Here is a 19,512-nt window from a genome sequence, read left to right as displayed (position 1 = left end):
GTTTTGATTTTTGTTATAGCAGTTGATTATTACTCATACATGGCCCTTAAGAAACAAAACAGGGGGAGGGAGGAGGAAAGTAAAATAAGACGAAATCAGAGAGGGACACAAACCATAAGAGACTCTTAATCATAGGAAACAAACAGGGCTGCTGGAGGGGAAGGGGTGGGAGTGTGGCATAACTGGGTGATGGACATTAAGGAGGGCACATGATGGAATGAGCACTGGGTGTTCGATGCCACTGATGAATCACTGAACTCTACCTCTGAAATTAATAATATGCTATATGTTAATTAATTGAATTTAAATTAAAAAAAATTAAAAAATAAAAGTAATTCCAAGAGGAAAAAAGTTACCATCTTGACCATTTTAAAATTAGCCTTATTGGGGTCACCTGGGGGGTTCAGTCAGTTAAAACATAGCCCTCTTACATTTCAAGAAGGAATCACTATGAGAAACTAGCACAGACTACTCAGGGAGCACTGGCAGCTATTCCTGGCCATGGGTGGTAGCCTTGGGTCACCAGTGATGTCCATCACAGAGTCATGGGACAGGGAGGCCAGATTTGAAGGAGCTAGCTGGGAAGGCCTGGGATGGTTGGGCAGCTTCACTGTACGGGGCCTTAGAGCCAAGGGGCAGCAAGGTCAGCTTGTGGGGATGGGGGACGCTGAGGTGAGTGGGTAAGAAGTGAAGGGAGAAAAGGTCTGGGTCGCAGGGCTAGGAATCTATAATCTCCCGACCCCTAGGCAACCAGAAAAGGGCTCCAACCTTTGGGAGAGCGGTTTGGCGATGTGTTATGAAAACTCTTATGTGTGTGCGTTCATTTTATGAATCAACTTTGTTGGGCCATGATGCCTAAATATCTGGTCAAACGTGATTCTGGATACTTATGTGCAGGTGTTTTTTGGATGAGATTAACATTTAAATAGGTGGATCGTGAGCACAGTACATTGTCCTCCGCAGTGTGGGTGGGTCTCATCTAATCAGTTGAGGGCATGAAGAGTCAAAGATTGCTCTCCTCTGAGTAGGAAGGAATGGTGCCAGAAGACTGCCTTTGGACTTCAATTGCAACTCTTCCCTGGGTCTCTAGCTTGTGGGCCTATCCTGTAGAGTTTGGACTGGCCAAGTGTCTACAATCATGTGAGCCAAATCCTTACAACCACCCCCTCCTGCCCACCCCCTCCCTGTTAATTCTCTTTCTCTGGAGAACCCTGACTAGTACACCTTCAAAATCAGCCTCTTCTTGGCCCTGGGCATGACCTTTGTTTGGCCATGTTAGTAACCTTGCTGCTGGGGAGAAGAGCACCCTCAGACAGGGGCTCCTTCTGGCTCCTTCTCTGGGGCTGGAGGGCACCAAAGAGCCCCTCCTTGGCTTGGTGGAGTCCAAACCATGTGGGAGGCTGCTGCAGCAGGTGGTGCTGTTGACTGAAGGTGCTGATCACTGCTCCTGACTCCTGTAGGGATGAGGACCATGTGAGGTGGGGTTGGGGGGGGCTGGCCAGTGTGGCTTCCGGGCCCCCAGGCCCCTCAAAGGGTGAGCTCAGCAGTCTGAGCAGCAGGGAGCCAGAGCCAGGAAATGGTGATGGTTTAGGAGGAATGAGGCCGGATTAGGGCAGGGCAGGAAAAGCACGTGGACAGGAGATTCAGGATGGCAATGACCTGTGATAGGGGGAAGTCAATTGCGATGGGAATAATGGTGCTGAATAGTAGGTAAACTTCACGGTATGGGTAAACTGGGAGGTGGCCTGCAAGATAGACGAATTATTTATTAGAGAGGCCGGGCCCACGGAGATGATCTCAGCTCATCAATGGGAGCATTGTGTGGAGGGGAAGAGCAATCAGAGGCTTCTGGAGATATTTAATCTGTACTTGTGTTTGGAATGCTGCTGAGTCATCATCTCCCAGCTGAGTGTTCCCCAGGGCGGGGGACCCTGTGTCCCTTCAGCTCTCTGGGACCATTGTCTGCAGGAAGGTACAGATGGCGTGTGCTCTGGGGTCCCCTCAGAGAACTGCTCGTCGGGGCTCGCCAAGGGGTCTTGGTCACAGACATGGAGATTTCGTCCATGCTACACCACAGCCCAGAAAGCAGCAAGGCGTGGGGTGACACCGGATGAAGGCAAATACACACACCAGCCAACAGTTCACGTGTGTGCGAGCGTACGCACGTGTTTGTGCACGTGAACACGTCGGGCTCCTGTCTTCATTCCCCTGACTTGCTTGTTCTCAGTTTCCAGTTTCTTTTAGTGGGAGGCACTGGAGGGGTCCTCACAGCTGCCGCATGCCCTCTGGGGACAAATGCGGGGAGATAAAGCACACCTAGATATATGTAAAATCTCTCTTCTTCACGTTCTAAAAGCCATAATACTTGCTGAAGAGTCATTTCCTGTTGGTGGCACAACAGAAACTCTGACCCTGTCTGTTTCTGAGCTGGGCCCGGGCCTGGATCTGGGAACCTGCTCCCCCGTGGCTCCCTGGGACAGAGGGAGGCACCAGCCAGGCCAATGCCTGCCAGCCGGTCGGGCGGGCTCCTCTCTGCAGGACCCTGCTTAACACAATGGTTCTCGAGCTGCTCGATGGTAAGGACTCTGAGAAGCAGACAGGGAACACGGGAACAGGAACACTTGGGTATGTGGAGGGGGATGGAGGCAGTGGGCTCACGGGGCCTGAAGCTTTAAACCTCTGCAAACTTTTAGGAAGGCAATTTTCCAGCAAGACCAGGGACTGGAAGCCGGTGGAGTGGAGCTGGAGCTTCGGTTGTCTTCAAACCACCTCCTCTCTGGGGTTAAACGAAGAGAGTATCCTTCAACCCACCATTTCCCCACACCCGCAGCTCCAGGGCCTTCCATGGGAAACAGGCAGTCAGTCAAGCAGCGCCCACCCACTGGCGCGTCTCCTGGGGCAAGGGGCTGTCCTCACTCTAAGGACAGAGAGAGAGAGGAGCTGGGGAAAGCGGAGGGACAAACGTCCCCCACTCAAGCCACGCAGAGAGCCATTCTCTCTCCCTTTCTCCTGATTCATCCACCAGAGATTTTGAGAGCCTGCTCAGTGCCAGGTGGGGACAAGGGGACAGACACCCTCCCCATGGCCCTTATCTTTTAGGACAGCGGGATGCACTCAGGGACTGGGGAGGGAAAGGGGCTGTGTGACTGGACTTGGGTCAGGAGGGAGGAAGGGGTGCTTAGCGGAAACCTGGGGCAGCGGCGGGGGGGGGGGGGGGGGGGGGGGAGAGAATGTGGCAGGTGGTGGTCACATAGCCAGAGGGGAAGCAAGGTGGGGGACCAGCTGCCTCCTTCTTCCCTTTCCATCCTTCTCTTCCTCAAACAGAACCCACCCCACTCCTCCCAGACTTAAAATAAGAGGTGAATTCACATGACAGCCATTAGAGCAAGAGCACCCATGGATCGAACCCCACGGGGGATTTGTGCCAGCAGGACCTTGGAGGGCCAATTGGGTCACTCCACTGGTGTCACCAGGGGGAATGTTTCTCAGGAGGGCCTTTGGGGGTCCCCTGCTCTGAAAACACTTGCTCTGGGGAGAGAGGACTGTCTCTAGTAAGCCTCAGAAATGAATTCTGCCTTTCAGGAAGGCCACAGACCCGGTGCTCGTGGTGGGAGGGCAGGTGTGGCCTGGCTGAGACAGGGGACTGTTTCTGGGTCCCGACCCGGGCGCAGAGGGCAAACGCGGCAGGGGCCCAGCCTCAGCTCTGGCCCAGCCCTCCAAGGTCTCTCCTTTTGAGCCTCCCTACTTCAGGAGGATGCCAAGAGCCAGAGAACCCCTGACCTGTGGGCCAGCCTGAGGGCCTCGGGCACTTCCAATCCCGGGGCACAGCTTTAGCCATTCTGCCAGGTGGGGGAGGTGGCTCCCTGGGTCCCCAGCTGGTCAGGGGACCCCCCCACCCCCACCCCAGTCCAGGTCCCAAAGTCCTCTGGCTCCACCCCACAGAGCTCTGCTGCCCCCTGGGAGCTCCAACTGCCTTGGTATGCAGTGCCTCTGCCTAGCCGCATGGGAAAGGCAGGCTAGGGGTTGCTGCCTGCTAGGAGAGGGGGAGAAGCTGCAGCCCCCTCTTGGACTTGCTGCCCTGTGGGAACCCGCTCTGCTAGGCCTTCTGCCTGTCCAGGGGCGGCCTTGGCAGCTAGGGGCTCCTGCGGCTTGTAACTCAGCAGGAACTGCTGTTTCTGTGGCTTCCCTCTGTGGAGCTGGCAAGGAGGGCGGCCAGGCCTGAGTTAGGGGAGGCCCAGTGGGCAGGTTCTGTTGGGCCCTGCACACCGTGAGGGGAAAAGAGCTGCAGGTCTCAGGGGTCTGGGAGGCAGTCGTTTTGTTCCACAGCGCTCCGCGTGGGACCAAGGTCAGCCATCACCCCAGTGGCCAGGGTCCTGCTCGCCGCAGACACACTTGTGCCAACACTTCCCAGTTCTACAGGAAGGCGGAGGCACAGGATTAGAGGAGGCAAAACCCCTCTAATTCAGGGACTCTGAGCGTGTCACCATGGGAAACCCGGCTAGGGTCCACGGCTTTCGTGCAGGAGGTTGGCTTTGCCATCTTGGAATGACTCCGGCTGCAGGACACCGCGTGGCCAGAAGGAAGTGGCGGGGGGCAGCCGGGGAGCCTAGCCCTGGACTTGGGTCTGACACACCGGCTAGGCCCCTCTCCCTGAGCGGTCTGCCTCAGATCTGAAAGGAGACCCAGACTTCCTAGCTCCTAAAGAACCCCCCAAGTGACCTCTCAGAGGCCAGGCCGCATTCATTTGGTGCAGAGGAAGAGAAAATACCTTTTTTTCTGTGTGGGATCCAGTTTCTCGTTTAGGAGGGTGACATCGGAGCCAAACCATTTCACTAATCCTGTTCGCCGTCTTTCCCCTCCATCCCACCTTCTCCAAAAACAAATAGTTGGGATCGGACACTGTTCACAGGTCACTACAAATCACTGGTCCCCATGAATGTGTTCAGCCTGCAGTTCTTAAAACAAGTCCCTTGGGCATGTTTATGAGTTTCTTCTCCTTCTGGTCTGAAAACTGGTAATACCCAGGGGGCAGGTGCCTCCCCTTGGGCTCTGAGGTTAACAGGTGTGGTGACCTCATCCCCCCCACCCCCCTACAGGGCTTCAGGCCCCGGAGAAATACTCCTTTGAGATCAAAGTCAGAGGCTGGACCAGAGAGAGCCCTCCTGCGACAACCCCCATCTTTACCTGGTGGTTGCTCCACCGCCTGGGGCCTGGCTGGGGACTTCTGCGGAGGATAGGCGAACCTCTCCCTGAGGTCCTGCTGGCAACCATTCTCCTGGCCTGATGTGCCTGGTGGCTGGGGAGGAGAGAGAGTTCAGTCAACTCTGCTTCTGGAACCTCCTTGAGGATGTTCCTTATTGGGCTAGACCAAAAAGCCAAGAAAAGCACGTGCGCAGGCTAGCTCCTGATAGCTCCCTGGAGCTGACGGATGAGGACTTGCTTCCTTGCACAGCCTGAGAACTTTCCAGGGGGCCACTTGGTGGACTTACAACCTGGCGGTGCAGCGTGAGTGGTCCAGCTGGAGCACACCAGCACTGGGAAGCAGAGACCTCCAGCCCCGTTACTTCTCCTGGCCCCCCTGGCCTCTCAGATGCACAACTCCAAGATCAACACCTGTGCTGAGATCCAGAGTCAGATGCTTAACCAATGGAGCTACCCAGGTTCCCCTGGGGTGTCCTGTATTTTTATCTACCTAATTCAGCAATCCCGGGGTGGGGCTCTTTTCCCCCTGAGCTGCCCCAGGCCTCTTCAGGCCTGAATCCCTCAGCCCACCCACAGGGGCAGGAATGGCCCTCATTCCCAGCAGGGATCCTACAGACATCAAGGCCAAGGACGGGGTCATCGTGTAGACCTTCACAGGGGAGTGACAGAGAAGTTCCCTATGACTGGTCAGGGAGCTCTGCCTAGAGCCTCTTCTGGATTTCAAATGCCATGACCCCCTTCTCTCTGGCCCCACTTCTCTTCTCTTTCTCCAGCCAAAGGGGTCCACGCCATGCCAGAACCATTCTGTGACTGAAGTCCAGATTTGCTGCTTCCTTAACCCAAGCTCCTTTCAGCTCTTAAAAATCTCTCTGCTTCCTTTGCAACGTGGCCTCTACTTTATCTTAAATATAATCTCCTCTTTGCAGCTTGGACTCCTAGGTAATGGTCTTACTAGAATAGGGAATCTGTTTCCGGGATAGAACCCAATGGGTGGCTTTATTTACAAACCATACCAGACAGTCTCCTCCTTGAGCTGGGACTGGAACTGGAAATGGAGATGTCTCTCACCTGATGTCCAGTGGACACTGGCCTGCTTGTCTGTGCGCTCTGCTCCATGGGCTTCTAATCGGGCCCAGGAGATAGCATTTAGGTGTATGGTTGTGTGCTGGGCAACACACAGAGAAAATCCCATGCCAGGGAATGGAGCCCAGGGACAGACAGTCCCCCAGGATCAGGAGCTTTCCCAGGTGGGTGTGGGCAGAGGGCCAGGTTAGGGGGTGGGCGGGAAAGCCCCCTGGCAGGAGAGAGGAGGAGCTATGCTGAGTTCTCCTGAAACCCTCTGGCGTCTTTTCGGTTCTGTCTCCAAAGAGTAGTCACCCCTATTCCCCTTCCCTCTCTCTCCACTGAATGTCACAGTGCTGGCCTTCAGAGCTCCCACCACTGGAAGCTGGGGACTGGGGGGACCCAGCAGCTGTGTGCACGTCCTGGAGGCTTCCTGGGACGAAGTGTACTGCTTCCTCACCTGTGGATCCATTTCTGACAGGGCTGGGCATTTTCAGTCCAGGCCACTGACAAAGCATAGGACTTTGATATCCAAGATAGCCCCAGTTGATGGGGGAATGAGACTAACTTTCTTGAGGCCAGTGTCTGACAAGATTCGAAGGCACATTCTTGGCTTTTTCCTTTTGGGAGCTATTTCATTTTGGCTCCGTGGGGCTAAAGTCCTCTGCTTAAAAAGAATGTACTTTCTGGCCCCGCAGTCAACTGATCAAGTGGTTGGGGGTCCCCACAGTTTCCTCATCACGAGATTTCACCTTCACACTGACCGAACGCAGAGGTGTGAAGAGCTTCCTGAGCAAACAGGCTGGAGGCCACCGTGGCAGCTTCTCATTGGGTCTGAGGTGGGGCAGGAGTTCCCAGCACGAGCACAGGCCAGGGGGCTAGACTCAGTTGCAAGTCACATGTGAGGGGCCTCTGAGGAGTAGCTGGGTGAGGCCAGACTGGGATGGGGGGACAGGAGAGCAAGAACACAAAAGTGGGAAAAAAGGCCAGAGAAGCAGGACCATATGGATGGAAGGGTCCACAGGAAGTCAGCTCTAGGCTTTTTTTTTTAAGATTTTATTTATTTATTTGACAGAGAGAGCACAAGCAGAGGGAGAGGCAGAAGCAGGCTCCCTGCAGAGGAGGGGAAGTCCGACATGGGACTTGATCCCACAGTTCTGGGATCATGACCTGAGCTGAAGGCAATGGCCCAGCCAACTGAGCCACCCAGGCGCCACATAGCTCTAGGCTTTTGTCAGGAGGGAATATCACAGAAGACAACAAGGCCACTTGGCCCACCACTGTCCTCTTCCTCTCAGGCCGTCTTATATCTGCTGAGCCCAGAGGCAGCCTCAGAACTAGTCTCAACTCTGGTTATGCGCATTCTAAGCACATAAGCCCAAGCCTACTTGCTTTCCATCCTCATGTAGAGGCTGGATCAGAAGAGGGAGTGATGGCAGCAACAAGACCAGGAGGAGAGTGAGGGCTGTCTTGAGGCTGAGTGCAGGCTGGGCAGGGCTGGGGAGAGAGGTTAATATGGCTGGTTTCTGGCTGGTAGACTGAAGGCAGCTAGTTTGGGGCCCATTGAGGTGGGGCGTGGTGGGGAGTTGATAGACAGATTTGGGCAGGGGGTCCCAGCCAGGCCTAAGTAGAGAGGAAACATGCAGGAGGAGGGGACATAGGGAATATGGTCTCAGCATTCAGCAACTTGGGCCAAGCGGCTGCCCTGCCTCCAGGTGGCCCATGTAGAGGACTGCTACCTCCCAAGGGAGAGGCACTGGCTGCTCACCAAGGCTGCTCACTGTTTTCACGTCAGGAACCAGGATTGGCCAGCACCTTGACTTTGTCAGGGCTACCTGACAAATTACCTCACGAATCATTCTTGAAAATAACAATGACGTCACCATCTCCAGGAAAACCAGTTGCCACGCAGCTACTCCATCTGTGGCAACCTCAAATACCTCCCTCCTATAGGTAATCCATGCTAAATCTTTCCAAAACACAAGACCATACTGAGAATTGGTGTCAGATGGAGGATCGTCCTGGTGGTCGCTTTGGTAAAGCAAGGATGTACCTGATAAATAAATTACCCTAAATGCAACTTTTGGGAAGTCCAGGTCTATAGAGCTTGAAATCACCTTTTAACTCAATGGCATTTGGTTAAATCGGCAAAGGTAATTAGACCACCTAAAACCTCCATCCTGGCAGCAGAAATTTCTGGACAGATGGTGGAGCTTAATCACCTTTCAGTGAAGGCGTATTAATGTTTACAGCTCTAATAACACATGAGCCCAGTTGGCGAAACCTCTAAACTGTGCCTAACCAGGAGACCGTCCCCCAGACTCAACAACTGGGCTGTCCTCTGGTCTGTGACCAGCCTTCTGCTTTGAACCAGGCTTGGAAGCGCTGGAATCCAACAGTGAGCAGATTATAGAAGTTTGATGTTTCTCATCCCAGAATCTGACCTGCTCCTCTGTTGTTTTTCCTCTTTCAATGGAGATTAGCCTTATCTGGCCTGCTCATATCCTTTTAATTTCCTCTTGTGAATTGAAAAAAAATACTTTGTACGTTTCTGATTCAAAGCACATCTATTTTTTTTTCTGGCATCTAACAAAATCCTTTTATTCCCCATCAGTCTCCGGGGAATTCAATGAGATGTTTCAAAATGTTTTGGCTCTTGCGGCCGTTTCTCCTGGCTTCTCCTGGTGCATTGCTGTCTCAGACCAGCCCTTGAACAGGTGGCCGACTGCCTCAACACCCGAGCTGGATGCACCAAAGTCTAGCTCAGGAATGTCCGTTTTTTTGAGATGACTATTTTGAAATTGCACATCGAACGCAGCTTTCCGTGAGCAGAAATCTTGCCTGACTCATCTGTGGACGTGGGCAGCACACATGGTGCTTTGAGACAAGGGGGTTTAGAGGAAAAGCCAGCAGTCATGCGTGGCTGTGTGGTTGTAGGCCTGTGGGCCTGTGGGCCCGTGTGACGCAGCGCAGTGGCAGGAGATCAGGTGCGAGGCTGAGGACTTTCTGGGTCTCTAACTGCAGCTGCTTCCTTTGATTCTGATTCTGGGCATCATCAGCCCCCCTGAGCTGCCTCCCAGCCCCCGCGCTGCTTCTTACCTGAAGCAGAGATGCCAGACTCGGAAGCACCGGTCTGGGCACCATTGTAGACAGGACGGTGGGCGCTCGTCAGGGATGGGAGGCGGCCGTTTCGGGAGCGCTGGGTCATCTGGGGAGAAATGGGACAGTCTTCCAGTCTGGAGAAAAAAAAATGAGAAACAGCAAATAAATACAGATAGCCAGGAGGTATTTGCTGACTACTGAGCGGCAACACAGACAGACACAAGGAAGTAGAAGTACCTGAAATTCCTAGCAGACATTAAACATATTTGAGGGCATTGGCAGAAATTAGAAAGTATCCTGTTAGCTCCTATTCATTTACAGGGATGTATGGCTTCATGTCATAACACACAAATGAGATCTGGATTGGGGGGGACATGGGAACATGACATTTCAACCAAACAATTCAAGGCACCAATCTTCTGGTTTTTCCTCGGAGGAGGAGCGAAGGGACGAATGCAGTCAGGAAAGACATGACATGTCATGTCAGCCATGACAGGAAGAGTTAGGCAGGCCCAGGCCTGGGAGCCTTCTCTCCGCATCACCCGCTGAATGGTGCCCGCACGCCTGCCAGCACCCACTCATGCAGCAGACACAGACTGGGCGCCTCATTGTGCTGGACCCCCAGGCTGGGAGCCGGAGACAGGGGGCCTGGGCCAGTCGGGAGATGGCGGGATGGACAGTAGCTCCTCGTTCAGCCTTGACAGCGGATCCTGAGGAAGGCTCTCCAGGTGGGCCCAGAGTTCACTTCTCTTCATCAAGGAGACACCAGCCACCTGCCCAGCGAGGGCTTGGTAGGAGACACGGCGGGGTGGGCCTGTGGCCCTCTGCCCAGGGTTGGGCCCTAGGAGATAGCTGTTCTTGAATGTCAGTTCCAGCGGCAAAGACAGACAGATGCTAAGCCACCCTAAAGGGCAGGAAAGGCTCTGTGTGTGTATGTGTGTGTGTGTGTGTGGCTTTCCGCCAGGCCTGAACTCTGAGCTAGGGCTGCCTGGGGCCAAAGGAGGGAAAATTTTCCAACAGAGGTAACATCATGAGGCAGATACAGAGGTGGAAACAAACAAAATGCTGCACTGTTACAGAAAGATTTAAGGCACCACAAAAACTCTGGGCTAGAGGGGAAAGGGTGTCCTGGGGCGTTTTGAGGCCGGAGGTGTTGGGTGTTGGGGATCAGGGGAGGGGGTCAACTGACAGGGTCAACCGTCAGCCAGGGTTTTGTTAGATTTGATCCCTGAGGGAAACAGGAGTCACCGAAATGCCATTCTGTGGTAATGTGCTAGAAACAGAGAGTGGCAGGGGGCACCATTGTGGCGGAAGACATGGCTCTGGAGGGCAGAGGGGAGGGCAGAGCAGGGAGAGCAGAGGGAGAGGGCTTGGCGGGCCACGGGGTGGGTTTCTGAATCACGGGTTTGGGGGTGTTAATGCCATTCCCTGAAGCAGGGGGCTCAGAAGACAGTGGTGTTCTCCTAGGAAGTGTTGACTTGGGGTGTTGTGGGGACACCCCTCGGGCTTGGGGCAAGTCTAGAGAGTGAAATCTGGGTGTCAGCAGCGTACAAGGAAACCCCGTGGAGAGACGGGATGGGTAGGGACCACAAAAGGGGCATTATAGTTGGCAGAGGGGTAGTGGGTTGGCAGCAGGGTGTGGGGGTAGAAGGGTGACCAGGAGGTGGGTTGGCAGTGACAACCACCACAAGAGAGACGCTGAATATCCTCTAGGGTTGGAAACTGCCACTGATGAGTTACTGAACGCTACAGCTGAGACAAATGATGTTCTAGATGTTGGCTAATTGAATTTTAATTAAAAAAAAAAAAAGGAAGCTGCAAGGTCATGGATAGATGTGGCAGGAGGAACTTGAGGTCACTGCTGGACCACGTGGGCCACAAAGGGAGGGGAGGGGGCAGGGAAGCAGGCAGAGAGGCCCTGGCCAAGGGGGGCCGGGGACCTGGGAGTCTGTCTGAAGGAAGGCCTGGGGAAGGAAAGTAGTAGGAGGGGAGGGTGAAGGTGGAGGAAATGAGGTGTTAAATGATGGCGTCAAGTTTGGGCAGTGGGCGGAGGGGAGGGATCCAGAACCCACAGAGGGGGTGAGGTGAGGGGGTACGGTTTGCAGAGGAAATAGGCTGAGGAAGGGTTGGGGGCGCAGATAGGATGCTGGGGTGAGGGAGGGCCCTGAGCTGTGCAGGGTGACCGTCTTTTTATTTTCAATCTTTTTTTTTTTTTAAGGTTTTATTTATTTGACAGACAGACACAGCGAGAGAGGGAACACAAGCAGGGGGAGTGGGAGAGGGAGAAGCAGGCTTCCCGCTGAGCAGGGCCAGATGTGGGGTTTGATCCCAGGATCCTGGGATAATGGTCTGAGCCAAAGGCAGACACCTAATGACTGAGCCACCCAGGCGCCCCTCAATCTTTCTTTTCTTGATTAAAAAAGCAGTAGGGGCGCCTGGGTGGCTCAGTGAGTTAAAGCCTCTGCCTTCAGCTTGGGTCATGATCCCAGGGTCCTGGGATCGAGCCCCACATCAGGCTCTCTGCTCAGCGGGGAGCCTGCTTTCCCCCCTCTCTCTTTCGGTTTGCTTCTCTGCCTACTTGTGATCTGTCTGTCAAATAAATAAAATCTTTTAAAAAAATTTGCCTTTTCACTTAGCAATATACTGTGAGGCTCTCCTCATGTATTAAACATTCTTCAAAAATGTCATTTTCAATGCTGTGTTGTATGAATATATAATTATGTAAATAGCCTCCTACTTTGGGCATTTATTTATTTATTTATTTATTTTTAGCAAGTAAGGTTTTCTTTATTTTTTTTAGAGAGGGGCAGAGGGAGAGAGAGAGAGAGAGAATCTTAAGCAGGCTCTATGTGCAGTGTGGAGCCCAATATGGGGCTCAATCTCACGACCCTGAGATTATGACCTCAGTTGTAATCAAGGGCTGGATGCTTCGCCAACTGAGCCACCCAGGTGCCCCCATTTAGATTTCTTAAGAACACTGCAATAAATGCCCATGTATATATATCTGTGAATTTCTGATTGCTTCTCGGCATCAAATCCTAGAAGTAGGATTACTAACTCCAGAAGTACCAGTACCTCGAATGTGTGTTGTGTGTATGGTCAGTGTCTCCAAGATCCCTGAGATTCTCGGTCAACACTCCTGGCAACACCAGATGATCAGAGCTGGCTGGCTGTGCGGAGTCACAGACACTTTTTATAGGATCGTAACAACTAAAGATCCTGAAAGTTGACTTTCTGCCGAGTGCAGGGAGCACCCAGCGTCTGCTACCATCCACTGACCACAGGACATTGATGATGGCTCTCCCCCAGGAGGCGGCTGGCTCTGTGTGCTTCTGGGGACAGAAATCACATCTCATTGATTCTAGTTTCCCTAGCAATTAGCATGCCATCTGGCACACAGAAGCGATAGAAATGTTTGCAGAATTGGCCCAACGGCGGGAGCGGCCATGGGCGATTGGGAAGGTCCAGTTCCAGGAAAATGAGGTCCTCTCAGTCCTTGCAGGGACCACTTCCAGGCATGGAAAGACGTCCTCTTCTTCCTCTCCACAAGGCAGCACACCTGACCTCAGAATTGATGGTGCCCACTGGTTAGATCTTATATTTATTAGATTCCCTTTATCCTTATTTCTAATGAAATAGCCTTATGTCATGGTTGTCCCTCTGGGTTTCAAGAACTTTAAAAGATAATCTTGAAATAATTTTTAAAGATGATGATTTGACATCCTCTATTCCATGTTAAGCAAGATGAATTTTATCAGCTCCTGTTACCACTTCCATTTAAAAAGATATAAACTAGATTTACTAGTAGTTGACAGTTGGCTATATTCCAAATCAAACAAGCAAACACAAAACCTGATATAAAGGACATTTTGGGGACAGCTAGGGAATACTGATATACTATATAAAGTTACGTGAATGTTAATTCTCTTAGGTGTGATATTGTTAAGTACAGGATGTCCTGGCCCTTGGGGGACGTGTGCCGCAGGTCTGCAACCTTCTTTCAAACGGTTCAGCAAAACAAAGTTTGGTTCAGCAAAACAAAGTTTAAGTGTGTAAATTATACATCATGCACATAGAGGGAAACTGAGAGGATACAGAGGTGGCAAAATGTTCACAAACTGGAAGCTAAGTTAAAGCATCCTGATAGCAACTTTAAGAGAAAAATGCATATTAGCAATTTAAAATAAGAACCTTGAAATGTGAAGCACGGGATGATTAGTTTGGAAACCAAATCAAACAGATCACCCGTCCATGGTGTGGGCCATGGTCAAGTCCCACGTGGGCGACAGCACTTGGCAGGATCTCTGGGTATGGGGGGCTCGGCCTCCCTAGCAACCGTGCATGGAGCTCCATGGGGGCAGCCCTTTCCAGGCTCTGTTTGGGGCTGTATCCCAGGCACCTGGCTGTTCCTTACAAATTACTATAGAGTAAAACTGGAAACAACTGCCCAGCTATAGGGGATAACTCCGTAAAATGTGTTCTGTTCATCTGAACTATTCTATGGCCACATCTGTAGGTTTTTCTCCTGCTCTCTATAACCCCCTGGCAGGTACCTATTTCTCTCTGCCATTCTCTCTGGACAGCTGGACTGCCTGGTCTGGGGCTCCCTAAGAGCCCACAGGGATTTGGTCCCTAGGTCCCCAGGTTGATCCAAGGTTCTGGGTAACCCCACTATAATTTTGGTTACATCATTGGGGTAGGAGCAAGGCTATGAAGAAAGCTAGGCCGCTAAACATGCATAGATTTGCTTTAGAAAGTGTGTTTATCTAAAAATAAGTGGATTTGGTGTCTTCATCTGTGACACTCCACCCCAGCAGAACAAAAGCAACCCGGGGGGCTGTTGGGTGGATCCACCGCCGCTCCTTCTGGTCCTTTCCTTTGAATTACATTGGCTGACACCTGGCTTTTTTTGGGCTAGGGCTGGAAGTACCTGGAGATCCTAAAATCCAACCATTTCATTTTTGGAAGAAGCAAGCCAGGGGTGAGGGAGATAAGTCTTTCCCCCTCAAAAATCCCCGAGAGATAAATAATAAAGAGATAAATGCTTTCCAATGTGAATGTTTTATTTTGAGTTTTTCAAGACATACATCTTACACTGCAGTTAAAACAAAGCTTAAGAAAAGAAATCCCGCCTCTGTTAGCCCGGACTTACACTGGGTACCCGGTCCTGTGGCCACCAGGGGTGACAGGCCGGCGCAGGGGCTCGTCGGCACTCTGCTGCACACAGGCCAGGCCCTTCCGCCTCGCCTTCCCCGTGTTCGTCATGATCTGGCGGAAGGAAAGAGGAGATACCACCTACTTGAAAGCTGATCTTGAAGGAGAAGTTCCTACCTGTAATACATTGATCTATAGTAATAAGAGGCTTTGCAAATAAATGAGGAAGGATCATGACACGGATTATTCCAATAAGCAGAAACTGGGGGAAAATTCCTTTAGGTTTGCATTCGGCCACTTAGCAGTATAAATTTAAAAAACAAAAACAAAAACAAAAACAAAAAAACCAGGCCATGGAAAAGAGGAGAAGAAAACAGTTTCAATACAGTAATAATCACATCTCCGGGAAGACTGAGTTTTGAAAGTGAGAAGGGAAAAAAGACAGGCAGATTTGGTTTCATAAAACTTTTCCACTTATATATTAGAGATAAGCCAACTGAACAGGTAAACAACCAACTGGGAAGAAATATTTGCACATATTTAACTGATGAAAGGTTAAGATTGTTATTAGATAAGTAGCTCTTACATATCAAAAAGTAAAACAGGAGACAATTGAGCAAAGAATTCAAATAGCTAAGTTACACAATAGGAAAGATCACTGATAAATAAAAGAAAAAACGATCAATTTCACAAGTAATTAGAAACTACAACTTTCGGGGTGTCTGGGTGGCTCAGTCGTTAAATGTCTGCCTTTGGCTCAGGTCATGATTGCAGGGGCCTAGGATTGAGCCCCACATTGGGCTCCTTCCTCTGCAGAGAGCCTGCTTCTCCCTCTCCCTCTGCTGCTCTCCCTACCTGTGTGCTCTTTCCCTCTCTCTCTCTCTCTGTCAAATAAATAAATAAAATCTTTAAAAAAAAAAAAGAAGAAACTACAACTAAAAGGTATCATCTTTCAACAATTACAGGATCATTAAAGAAATGATCCTGTGGCTGGCAGGAGTCAGAAATGTTAGTGGCCCAGCATGCTGGGTCATTTCTAATTACTGTAGGAAGTAATCTGGTGTTTTATATCAGGAGGGTCATAAAAATGTTCACATCCTTGGGTTTAAACCCTAGTGAAAGAACCCCAAATATGGAAAACGTTAAATAAAGTTGCTTGTTACAAAATTGTTATAAAGTTAGAATAATCAAGTGTCTGGTAAGAGAGGAATAAATAAGTGAAATATGGCAAATTCATTTGAAATATTAAGTGGCTATTTATAATGCTAAAGACTAGGTTATGAAAAAATGTTTTTTTAAAACATTTAATAAGAGGTTATAATACCGCATATAAATGATGCTTTTCATTAGGCCAAAAGTACACAAGAGACCGGAAGGAAATGAACACTAAAATGCATCCAGGGGGAGGCAGGATATCAGAAGCAGGAGGGACTTTTTCCTCCCCTTTATTTTCCAAGTGTTCTGAAATATGATTAGATTATGTTCACAACTGAGACAAATGGTTTACGAAAGACATGACTGTACGACTGGGGAAAGGGACCAGAATCTGGATGGTCCCAGCGCGAGCCGCCCATGTGACCTGGTGCTTGGTCATGCAAAGCGGGGCCACCACGGAAAACCGAGGGAAGGGCTATGGACCTCTTCACATTATCTTTTCAAATTCCTGTGAATCAAGAATTACTTGAAAATAAAAATAAGAAAGTTGGCTTATACAACAACAAAAACAAACCAGAAAAAAATTTTTTTAATTGGAATTACATCTTTGATGAGCTGATTTTTGCTGAGAGCTTATTCGGGTTAATCTAGTGTGTGAGGTAGGGAAAAGAAAAAAAGGGGCCTCCCCGTGCTGTGGGGACGGCTGCCAGCTAGGGACAGTGGGCGGAGAGGGCAGAGGGGAGGCCAGGGGAAGGGGAGCAGGGCCGGAGGACAGAGAACGTGTGAGGCCTTCAGCCTCTGGGGAGGAGATGGCACTTGAAGAAAGAAGAACTAAAATGCAGTTCCGCCTCTCTCTGTAGCTCTCGTGTGAACCACCACAGAAGGCTATTTTCACTGAAATCCCTCCACACTGTTGGCTGCTCTTACTCCCCTCTGGTCACACTGCCCCGTCCAGCACCGAGGCTCAAATTTACAGCCTGTGCTGCTCATCAGGCGAGCAGGTCCCTTTCATCCCATCCTCAAACGCACCCCAGGAACACCCCTGCTTCTCTTCCTCCCTCCATTAGGACAGACAGAACACCCGAGTCTTTCCAAAGACAGCTCAGAAGGTGGGTCCTAAGATACTGGAAAAGGGGAGACGGGGAACATATGCCTTCTAGCGTCCTCGTCCCCTACCCCACACGCCTCCTGAGCTCACCCTCCCTTCTTCTTCCTAGAGGACACTTAGGTGTGAGTGTTTCAGCCTTTGGAAAACACAGTTAGCCATACCATTTCCTTTTTTTTTTTTTTTAAAGTAATCTCTGCAACTAATGTGGGGCTTGCACTCACAGCCCGAGATCCAGAGTCGTGTGCTCTACGACGGAGACAGCCAGGCGCCCCTGTCATCCCATCTTCTTAGATCCTCAGAGGCCTAGGAAATAACTTCAGGTGGGTGATATTTGGCCTCTCTAGGGGATGAAGAAACCGAGTCTGGCCTGTGGGCCTGAATGTCTGGTCCGTTACCCAGACACCCTCGGTGCAGAGGGGTAAGTGTGAGGGTCCCAGCACTGTGCTGGGCACACCCAGCGTCTCACAGCAGCCGCCCCCTGCGGGCCTGCCTCCTGCTCATCTTATGACTTGTTGTGCCTGCAGAGTGAGCCATGTAGCCCACGAGGTCTCACGCCCCTCTCTGGCCCCTCAGTTTCAAAGCAGCCTTTTTGGGCTGGAAAGATCTGAAAGGCTATCTCATCCAACAACCCGTGACTCTACCGAGTTCCACAGAAACGCCTCAGGGGCTATCCGGAGTGAGGAGAGAAAGGGTTCCTGGAGGCCACCTTACTGGTGGCTGAAGGCTGACGGACTCAGCCTTCATCTGTGTGACAGATGGGGCTTTTGTTTGAAAGAACGTTCTGCTACTAAAAAAATGCAGCAGATGATTTAGCAGAATGTAATTTATTCAGTAGCAGAAGATGGTCAACACATGTCAATTTAGACAAAAAATGTTATTTCCCATTGACTAGTTTTCAAGGATTGGTGAATCACGTAAGGAAACTGTGATATGTTAATAAAACAGTATAAATTTTTATAAGAAAATATAGGTATTCCATCATCTCTCATCCATCCAACCACCCATCCATCACCTACATAGGAATAATACAGGAGCTGAAGCAGACCCTGTTTGCTGCCCACCCAATATTCAGTCTCTCTTGACCAACAGTACTCTGATTTTGTTGGCAAAGAAATGTTTCTACTTAAAAATACTCCCTTACCCAGACTCCCTTGCAGCTAGGGGTCCTGTGACGCAGTTCTGACTGTAAGAATGGAGTGGAGTCACCAGTGGGAGCTTTGGGGACAAGCACTATTGAGGAAGTAGCTGTGGCCCTCTTCCTGCCTTTCTCATGGGTCTGTACCAGGGGCTGCATTGGTCCCCTCATGACTGAGAGGCAACACGTGGGAATGAGGGGCGATGTGCGGAGGCAGGCCTGCTGCAGGGCTCATGAAACTGGAGCTTCAAGGCCCAGAAGGGGCCCTCGCAATGTGTTTGTGTGGTCACATGTTTTTGTAACATTTGCAAAAGTAGGATATTTTCATTGCAAGCACTTACTACTACTGTTTTTTTCTCCTCTGACTTCCCTTCTGCTGTTTCTTCCTACTCTGACTTCCCTTGTCCTACTTCCCGTCATGCTGGAGACATGATGCTAGAATTTAGGACTAAGGTAAGCCTATGCTGAGTCCAAATGACATTTAATGCAGGTTTTCTGATATTCATCTGATTCCCACTCACTTCGGGGCACAGCCAAACGGTCACTAGCCGTCTTGGGGTAGGAAGAGCTTCCAGGAATTCCCTATGTTGTCAGAACATTTATGAATAATGAACATGCAAGAAAAATAGAAATAGCTTCAAATCTTGCAGCTTATTTGTGGAAGAAACTTGAGGATGGTGTTCTCAAATTTAGCGACAATCCTAAAAATGTATACAGCATTATCAAAAACTAAATGTGAGGCCAGATTTTCTAATCTTAATCAAATTTGATTAAATGTGATCAAATACATTACAAGAAGGACTCATTTCTTTTTCTCTCTGTAGAATACGTTACAAACTCATGGTCATCTATGTAGAGGCAATCAAAGGCATAAAACAAAAATTTTAAAAAGCCCCTATGAGGTGTGCAAAGCAGCTAATTAACAAAAATACTACTGTTCTGTTTGTGGTATCTGTCGATTATTAAAATCTGAATTCACTGTGATTTATTTTCTCATTCTAAAGTAGATGTTCACTTTCATAGCTAGCTTTGTAGTCCTTTATTTAAAGAAGACTTCCCGTACTTGGGGCTTCTGGATGGCTCAGTAGGTTAGGCCTCTGCCTTCAGCTCAGGTCATGATCTCAGGGTCCTGGGATCAAGTCCCAGATTGGTCTCCCTGCTTAGTAGGAAGCCTGCTTCTTCCTCTCTTTCTTTCCCTCCCCACTGCTTGTGCTCTCTCTTGCTCTTGAATAAATAAAATCTTAAAAAAAAAAAAAAGTCCTCCCAAGCCCTGTAAACCAGAGGTCCCACAAAACCTGGGTCTTCCCTTCATGCTGACAGCAGGGTGTAGCAAGACATGGACAGAACCTGGGGTCTGATGTCCCCCAGTATCATCAGTGGGACTAATAAGGCAGGACTCTGCTGTTTGCAGTTGATAAAGGAAAGACACAAAGCAGAGATAAATGGAAGGGAACAGTGCTTATTATGATTGTTTGTGCTGTTTACTTCTGACTTTGAGTAATGAGCATTTCTTTTGTAATGAGAAAGAAGAATACACAGGGCGCCTAACTAGCTTAGGAGGTAGAGTATACAACTCTTAATCTCAGGGTTCTGA

At 50.2% G+C, this 19,512-nt stretch overlaps 1 protein-coding gene across 6 annotated transcripts in view; it reads right to left on the bottom strand.

Moving 5' to 3' along the window:
- ARMC9 (armadillo repeat containing 9) overlaps window positions 1-19,512 on the bottom strand; it is a 153,615-nt gene that overhangs the window by 7,558 nt on the left and 126,545 nt on the right. For all 6 annotated transcript variants that reach the window (XM_059393706.1, XM_059393705.1, XM_059393709.1 and 3 more), the window contains exons 21-23: window positions 14,519-14,634; window positions 9,364-9,500; window positions 5,185-5,296 (exon numbers count right to left, since the gene is read on the bottom strand). In XM_059393706.1, the coding sequence (XP_059249689.1) occupies window positions 5,185-5,296; window positions 9,364-9,500; window positions 14,519-14,634 (365 nt within the window). The remainder of the gene's footprint in view (window positions 1-5,184; window positions 5,297-9,363; window positions 9,501-14,518; window positions 14,635-19,512) is intronic.

The sequence above is a fragment of the Mustela nigripes genome, chromosome 3, assembly GCF_022355385.1.
Source record: "Mustela nigripes isolate SB6536 chromosome 3, MUSNIG.SB6536, whole genome shotgun sequence".
NCBI lineage: Eukaryota > Metazoa > Chordata > Mammalia > Carnivora > Mustelidae > Mustela > Mustela nigripes.
Note: the sequence above shows the minus strand (reverse complement) of the source record. Positions and strands in the feature narration are given on the sequence as shown.